At 32.5% G+C, this 8240-nt stretch overlaps 1 protein-coding gene and 1 long non-coding RNA gene across 3 annotated transcripts; one reads left to right on the forward strand and one right to left on the reverse strand.

The window, feature by feature from the left end:
• Positions 1-355: 355 nt before the first annotated feature.
• Positions 356-6180, forward strand: LOC133694172 (cholesterol 22-monohydroxylase CYP90B51-like). 2 transcript variants are annotated; one of them, XM_062115634.1, is made up of 8 exons: positions 356-702; positions 801-1125; positions 1223-1375; positions 1493-1744; positions 1863-1955; positions 2057-2135; positions 2271-2377; positions 5516-6180. In XM_062115634.1, the coding sequence occupies exons 1-8, from the start codon at positions 500-502 to the stop codon at positions 5774-5776; spliced, it is 1473 nt and encodes a 490-aa protein (XP_061971618.1). In that variant the 5' UTR covers positions 356-499; the 3' UTR covers positions 5777-6180. The 2 variants fall into 2 exon arrangements, with proteins under 2 accessions (XP_061971618.1, XP_061971619.1); XM_062115635.1 differs by having other exon boundaries at positions 5519-6180.
• LOC133694173 (uncharacterized) lies at positions 995-1526 on the reverse strand. Its single transcript, XR_009842241.1, has 2 exons — positions 1228-1526; positions 995-1138 (listed from the first exon to the last, which is right to left on the reverse strand). It is a non-coding gene; the product is annotated as an uncharacterized LOC133694173 (long non-coding RNA).
• Positions 6181-8240: the final 2060 nt, after the last annotated feature.

Genomic DNA, 8240 nt, shown 5'->3' on the forward strand with positions numbered 1-8240 from the left:
GAGATAATGTATTAAAATAATTTTTTAATTTCATCATCTTTCTATTTTTTTATATGTCAAACTTGATCTTCATTTTTTTATTATTATTTTTTATATAAGATAATTTATAAAATTGATTTTTTTTAAAATTTTATTTTTTTTCAACTTTTTTATCTATTAAATTTGGTCTATATTCTTTTAATAAACTTAAAAAAAAATATTAATAAGTTATTTTCTAACTTATTTTTCATAATATACTCAAACATTAAAAATATTTTCCACTTAATTTTTATGATAATATAAAAAAATAAAAAATAATATAATATCCAAGAATTTGTTTTTTTATAAAAAATACTTTAACGAGACGTAGCTCCATTTCCAGAAGTGACTTAAAACCTCCTGAGCCTTTACAATAATGGAGTAGTTCCCAAAAGTATATACTATCTGATTTCACTTTGCTTAGAAACGCTAAGCAAATTCAACAGAGAGACTGAGAGAGAGATAGAGTCAGTCAAGCTCCATGTCTCACTCAGAGCTTGTTGTGCTTCTCCTTCCTTCAATTTTATCTCTACTCCTGGTCTTCATTCTCATGCAAAGAAAGCAAGCAAGATTTAATCTCCCACCTGGGAACATGGGCTGGCCATTTCTTGGAGAAACTATTGGCTACTTGAAGCCTTACTCTGCTACTTCAATAGGGGAATTCATGGAACAACACATATCAAGGTAAAACGAAGACTACCCAGAAAGCAAAATTGACAGCCAGAACCAAGAAGTGAATTATTGTTTAACCATAGCACTCAAAACTTGATTACAATATGCAGGTATGGAAAGATTTACAAGTCCAATTTGTTTGGGGAGCCGACAATAGTATCTGCAGATGCTGGACTTAACAGATTTATACTCCAGAGTGAAGGAAGATTGTTTGAATGCAGCTATCCAAGAAGTATTGGTGGAATTCTTGGAAAATGGTCTATGCTGGTTCTAGTTGGAGACATGCATAGAAACATGAGGAGTATATCTCTCAACTTTTTGAGCCATGCCAGGTTAAGAAGTCATCTATTGAAAGAAGTGGAGAAGCAAACCTTGCTTGTTCTTAGTTCTTGGAAGGAGAATTGTACATTTTCAGCTCAAGATGAAGCAAAGAAGGTAATTCTTGAAACTTGCATTGCCAAGAAAATGAATTTCAATGCTGAATTTTGATATTCAAGAGGAATGCTTAGCTTATTGAAGAAGGAAATTGCAGTTTACCTTCAATTTGATGGCAAAACATATGATGAGCTTGGATCCTGGAAAGCCAGAGACTGAGCAGCTGAAGAAAGAGTATGTTACTTTCATGAAAGGAGTGGTTTCTGCTCCACTAAATTTTCCTGGAACACCGTATAGAAAAGCCTTGAAGGTCAGTAATCATACTTTAATTAACCATAAGACATAATGATTGAAGAACCCCATTTTCCCAACAAAAAAAGATCATGATCATATTATATCTTCATCCGTGGATGTCCTGTTTATGCAGTCTCGATCAATCATCCTTAAATTTATAGAGCAAAAAATGGAAGAGAGAATTTCTAGATTGAAGGAGGGAGTGGAAGATTTAGAGGAAGATGATCTTCTTGGATGGGTTTTGAAGCATTCAAATCTTTCTACCGAGCAAATCCTTGACTTGATATTAAGCTTGCTCTTTGCTGGCCACGAAACTTCTTCTGTCTCCATAGCTTTAGCCATCTACTTCTTGCAAGCTTGTCCCGGTGCTATTCAACAGTTAAAAGTAAGCAAGTGAAAGAACCTCACAGTATATTTTGTACTGGCACTCTTATCAGTACCTTCGGCATTTATTTTACAAAGTAGATGCTTCGGATTTATTTTTATTTTTTCTTTGAATATAGGAAGAACATATTGAAATATCCAGAGCCAAGAAACAGTCAGGAGAGATGGAAATGAACTGGGATGATTACAAAAAAATGGAATTCACTCAATGCGTAAGCTCTTGTTAATTATCCTCTTTTATTGTAAGGAACACTTGGGAATTTTCTTAATTATTTAACACAAATTTATTCAATATTTTTATAACCTTGTGAAGGTTATAAGTGAGACACTGAGGCTTGGAAACGTAGTCAGGTTCCTTCATAGAAAAGCTGTCAGAGATGTTCGCTATAAAGGTAAGAGACAGTCCTCTCAACCTTAGGAATATTACTTAATCCCAGTCTCTAAAATATAATCCTAACGGTAAAAAAAAAATTAAAAAAATGTTTAATAAATATTCTATGTAATTGTTTTGTGTATATTTTTTGAAGGGTATGACATTCCATGTGGATGGAAAGTGCTGCCAGTGATCTCAGCCGTGCATTTAGATTCTACTGTTTTTGACCAGCCTCAACAGTTCAATCCATGGAGATGGCAGGTCAGTGGAACAGCTTTCAAGTTATTACAGCCATGCTTTTTTATTACTCATTATAATTATTATCGTATTTATTATAATAATCATTCCTTATAATTCTGTCAAGTTAATTATAAGCTTCCTTAGATTTTTCTCTTGTTTTTCTTCTTATAAATGGGTCCAATAGCAACCCATGTTTTTTCCTTTTCCATTCGCCATCAATGGTCTGCATTATTGTAGTAGTCTTCTCCACATTTTAACAGTTATATGGACGGAAATTTTTGTTAGTATTTATATTCATAGTCTGGGTCAGTGTCAGTATGAATATTACTGATAGGCTTGCATATGAAAACAATCCATTAAAAAAACTCTTTTAGGTAATTTATGATCCGTCGAAAATAAATATACTGATAAATTTATATTTAAATAAAGCACGTCAAAAAAAAATTATTCATTTTATTTCGTTGATATCTCTATTAATAAATTTAACATATCACCGACAGAAAAATCATATGTAATATCATCGGTGTTTTTATTTGTCTGTCGGTATATTCATCGATAAATATAACATATTACCGAAAGAATATAATTTGTAATTTCGTCGGTGAGTTAACAATAACAATGATATTTACAGTACGTAATTCTTTTCAAACTCTTTCTGAAATATATTGATGGAGTTGTTCCGTTAGTAATCCTGTTAAAAATATTTTTTAAAATATATATTAAATAGAAGTAGAAAAATAATTCAAATAATATAAAAATTAAATATTTATTATAAATTGAAAGTGGAGAAGACAGTGGACACTGGTGATACACAGTTAAAAATCAGCTCATGCACAGTTTCATGAAAAATCTAATGGTGCTAATTGCATTACCTTAGTTTTTTTAAAAAATAAATAAATAAATAAATATTGCACCACGTGTTCTCTTGGAAAAGTTTGTCCGTGATATTTTGTGTTGTCTCACTCATTTAAGAGAAATAGGTTTGAGGAAATATTAGAATTGTAGTTCTACTCCTTGGTTCCATAATATATAATTGTTTCTTCGGGACTTATTAAAACTAATAATACATGGTTTTTACCAGTTTTTTTCTTTAATTTTATATTAGTTAAAAATCTAACCAAAAAAGCTATTTAAGTTTTCTAAAACTTAATTTCTTTAATTTTTAAATCAATTAAAAAATAAGTTAGAACAAAAATTAGCTTTCCTCTTGGAATAAATGATAGAGGGAAGGAGGTTATTATTGACGGAGAGGCCAAGTATACAAAAAAAGACACAATATATTTAGCAATTATATATAATTTTTTATATTAACATATCAAAATGATTTGAAAATATTAAAAAATATTAATTTAAAATAAATAAAAAATAAAATTTTATTTTAAAAGCATTATTGGAATGTAAAAACAAACATGGTCTACTTTTTTAATTTATCAATGATGGCAAGGAAATCCTTAATCTCTTTTTTACAAAATGTTTTATCATAAACTAAAAATCAAGTTTTTTTTTCTAGTAGATATTTTTCCTTTTTCACAGAGAAAACATTTTTTTAATCACTCAAAAAGTTTCATCTAAAAGTAGTTATGTTCCCTTACACATATCAAACAATATCAGGAAACGTTTTCCAGCTTTTTTAAAAAAACAAAAGTACAGCTAAGTATCAGAAAACCACTTTCTTTTCTCAGAAAAAGAAAACCCAAAGAATAAGAAAAGGCAAACATGAGAAAGATTAGGTGAGAGCGGCAAGAGCAGAGGAAGGAACGTACCACCTCCGATCTCAACACTCCGACGTCACCCCCAGTGATGAACTGTCACCATCATTCAACAGAGCGTTTGCCTGCTAGGACACGGGTCCCATCTCACCCTTCTGGGGTGATTAAAAGCTCCCATGTGGATGTGGGCCTCTCACGTGCACGAGTGATTGCATTTGCATGCCTCCCTCTGCCCCTTTTCGATGGTCAATACTACTCCTTTTAGCCTCACACCCAAAAAAAAAAAAACACCGTCGACTGACCCTTCGAATATATATATATATATATGCTATACCACTATGTGTAAAAAACTAAAGCTAAGATTCTGTTTAGCATGACCTTTACAAATAGAAAATTCATAAATTATATGTTTTTTTTAGAAATAATTTTCTTTATAAATATGATCTAAACACTTAAATTCAGATTTACGAGTAATAATCTACTCAAAAACTATTCCTTCATTTCTATTCAATGTGGACCGATGCATCATCACAAAATGAATGAATATAAGAGGAGCTTCCCCTCGTATTTCAGAAGACTACTGAATAATAATTGGTTGTGAATTTACACTGGAAATTGTGAAACGTGTAGATTCTGACACTGTAATTGACAATTGTCCGTATTTAGATTTTGGCGTCATCAACATGGTTCTGACTGTGTTTGGTTTTTTGCTACACATATCTCCATTTTAGCGTTCAATGCAAGGGTTGATTCCATGACATTTGGACAACGAAAGCTCCCGTGGTCTGCCCCTGTAATAGAGCTAGAGACAATCAAATCCTCCTCGTGTTTTTTGTTTTTGGATTGTTGGTATCTGTCACATGTCCATACGTTAAATGTCTTCTCAGAGGAAAATTAAAGTAAAAACTGTCTTTCTTCTAAGAAATTGAATCTTACTAGCTAGTTTTATGTTTTCCTTGGTGCCTTTTTTTCTTTTGAAGTCTTATGATCTTGATTTGATATATTCTTTTCATTACTTTTTAAAAATATTTCCTCTCAATAAATTCTTGAAAGTTCTTAATTTTCCTATAATTATTTTATCAAATACTTATTTATCTTGTTCTTTTATTAGTCTATTAATTTTTAATTTAATTTATTATATACGAGAGATAGGTCTCCCTTAATCTTCAAATCGCTACCACCTAGCTAGCTAGCCTCCGGTTCACGTCTAAATCACTGCCTAATCGATAGGATGTGTTCCTAATATCAATCTTGGAAACTGTTAATTAGGATCATCATGAAATTATTAAGCCTACGAATGGACGTTTAGGCTGACAATTTGAAATGATCCAAGTCACGAAGAAGGAAGAATATCTGAATATGTATTCTTATATCACACACATATATCGACGACTGTTATAGCTAATTAACTTGCCTTTTCGTTTATTTATGTTATCAATGGTGATGACAGCAGCAAAACAATGCTCGTGGATCTTCTACTTGTTCGAGTGCGGCGGCGGCGGCGAGTAGTAATCACTTCATGCCATTTGGGGGAGGACCGCGACTCTGTGCAGGATCGGAATTGGCAAAGCTTGAAATGGCAGTTTTCATTCACCATTTGGTTCTGAACTTCCATTGGGAATTGGTCGGTGCCGATCAAGCCTTTGCCTTTCCTTTTGTTGATTTTCCTCAAGGCTTGCCAATAAGAGTCAAGCACCACAGAGTCATATAAAAAAGACAGCAGCGTGCCATCATGAATTAACTTAACGGAGACCAATCTGTTCGTCACCCTCTGTGTCGTCGTCCCTAGCTATATGTATGTATGCATGCATGCATGTATGTATGTATGTTGGATATAGATACAATACAAAGTTCATCTGCATGTGAAGATTTGAGAGCACCCATGGATTTTTCCTACAGCTTAGCAAGTTTCTTTTGACGTTTTATAAATGTAGCAGCTGATATTATCCATGAACAGATTGTTGTACACCCCAGGATACTATTATAGGACCACAACACGCCACCTCACCTCTCTTCCCCACATTGTAAATTCTACTTTTCCCCTTGGTCCCTCCATGTTGGGACTGAGGAGTAGTTAATTAGTCATTCATATAGCCTGTAATATGGTTTTTCCTTCGGTGTTTTTCACTTATTGTTTCTAACCAATAAATAATAAATGCAATATTAACTAAGAATCAAATTTAACAATTAATAAAAAAAAATTCTTATGCATTAAATCAACTAAGAGAATAAATCCAAGATTAAAGATTAATGCTTTTTTTAATTGCCAGTGGAATCTCTAATATACTTTTAGTTAAAAATGCATAAACTTATTAAATAATAATATAAATTATATTTTAAAATTTCATTTAATTATAACTAAGTTTTTAAGTTAATATAGCTATTTTACATGATATTATAACTTTGATAACTACACAAGTAAGAGTTCAAATCTCATTATTTACATTCTAACTAATAAAATTAAACATAAAAAAATATATTAAAAATAATATAAATTATATCCATAAATTTTACCTGATATTAAAAATAATAAAAAAATATATTCATCTTCATGGTGGGGAATCAAGGCTATGAATTCATATTTTTCTTCCAAAAACCGAAAAAAGGCTATCATGTCTTCCTTATCGTTGAAATCTTCCTTGTAGGGACTACTTGGATGGCTATGAATGCATATTTTTCTCTCTTGTGTAACAGAAACATAAGGCCTCATCATCAATATTAACATAGGGTGCTTCCCGGTGACCTAGTTTGGACCCTACAATTACCAATACAACAGGGAACAGCAGGGCCTCCGGTGACTTTCCAGGAAAGTTAACTTTCTGGATCTCACCACTGCACTAGATGGAATGAAGACTGAAGCAAACAAAGGCTGCTTTGTCGTTTGGGAGGCTGTCCCGTTTCCCTTTTCTCCTATTTCCCGTTATAAATTGATTGATAGTAGCATTCTTGTTTGGTCCCATGCATATCTATCAGCAGGTGTAGGACCCCTGCAAATTATAGCTAGCGTCCCATGACCCAGGTGGTTAACCTTCTTTTCCAGTTAAGAGACTGGCTCCTTTCTTCTTTTCTTTGTTGAAATGATAATGTAAACAATTGAAGGTTGCACGAGTTGTTGTGTTCTTTTTTATTATACTAATGTTTCAATAATTTATGATCACTCATGATTAATCTATTAGCAAAAATATTATAAACTCGTATGTCCAGTAAGGCGATTTATATATAGATTTTGTTTGACAGATACAACTGCTAACCTTAACATCAAATCTTCCATCTATCTCATAATCAAGAACAGTAATTGAATAATTAGTAAACAAGACAATGATTCAGTTCAGCGGTCCTGTAGACTTCAGTTGGAGGTCCCAAATATTATTTCCTAATTCATGCTATCTTATTCTAACAAAATTGAAAGCAAAGGAATGAGTTCATGGCTAGCTTCATGGCGAAAACAAATGGAAAAGAAAAACGGTTCCTATTCGGGATACATGCAAACGGACGCCATGTACTCCTTTCTGTTGAAAATATTGATCAGTTCATAAGAACACAAGTACAAGGAAGATTTACAAAAACTGCAATCATATTCGGGATACATGCAAACGATAGAGGATTCTGAATAGATGATTGCAATAAAAGGTGTGACTTGTGACGTATAATTAGCTCAATAATTGATGATACTGCAACGCAGAACTTGTAAGAAACATAGTTTCCGAATCTTGGCTCATTTATCAAGCATTTGTCTTAAAAAACACCACATTATTATCGGATTGCCATGCAGATCTTACTTTCTCTTGCCCCGTTTAGTTTGCGGATAGTAACTCAAGCCTTGAATTATTGCTGCAGACAAATGAATATATGGGAAACAAAATAATTAAAAAGGCGTAGCCGTGGGGGCCGGCCGGGTTGCCTTAGAAACAAGTCGAATACAAAGTAGTTCATCTCGTTTTAATTTGCAAGTAAATTAATGGATTAAAAAAAAATAAGCAACTAATTAAACACAAAATAATAATGTGCTAAACAATGTTAGATATGATGAATTGGGCTATCCATCCTGCCCTGAAAAATAATTTTTTTATTCTTCTCAAAATATTTGCATTTGAATCCTTACGGTTGAAGAGAATTAAGGCATGCAGAATATAATTTCATCAATTCTAGATCTTCTCTCTTCTAAGTTTAAAGCC

Source organism: Populus nigra, chromosome 5 (assembly GCF_951802175.1).
Source record: "Populus nigra chromosome 5, ddPopNigr1.1, whole genome shotgun sequence".
In the NCBI taxonomy this organism is placed as follows: Eukaryota; Viridiplantae; Streptophyta; class Magnoliopsida; order Malpighiales; family Salicaceae; genus Populus; species Populus nigra.

What these genes read in the sequence shown, in the direction of transcription:
- LOC133694172 (XM_062115634.1), top strand. Translation starts at nt 500, where the DNA reads ATGTCTCACTCAGAGCTTGTTGTGCTTCTCCTTCCTTCAATTTTATCT. An exon ending in ATGGAACAACACATATCAAG is followed by an intron (nt 703 to 800) that starts GTAAAACGAAGA and finishes TACAATATGCAG; the next exon opens with GTATGGAAAGATTTACAAGT. An exon ending in CAGAGATGTTCGCTATAAAG is followed by an intron (nt 2,136 to 2,270) that starts GTAAGAGACAGT and finishes TATTTTTTGAAG; the next exon opens with GGTATGACATTCCATGTGGA.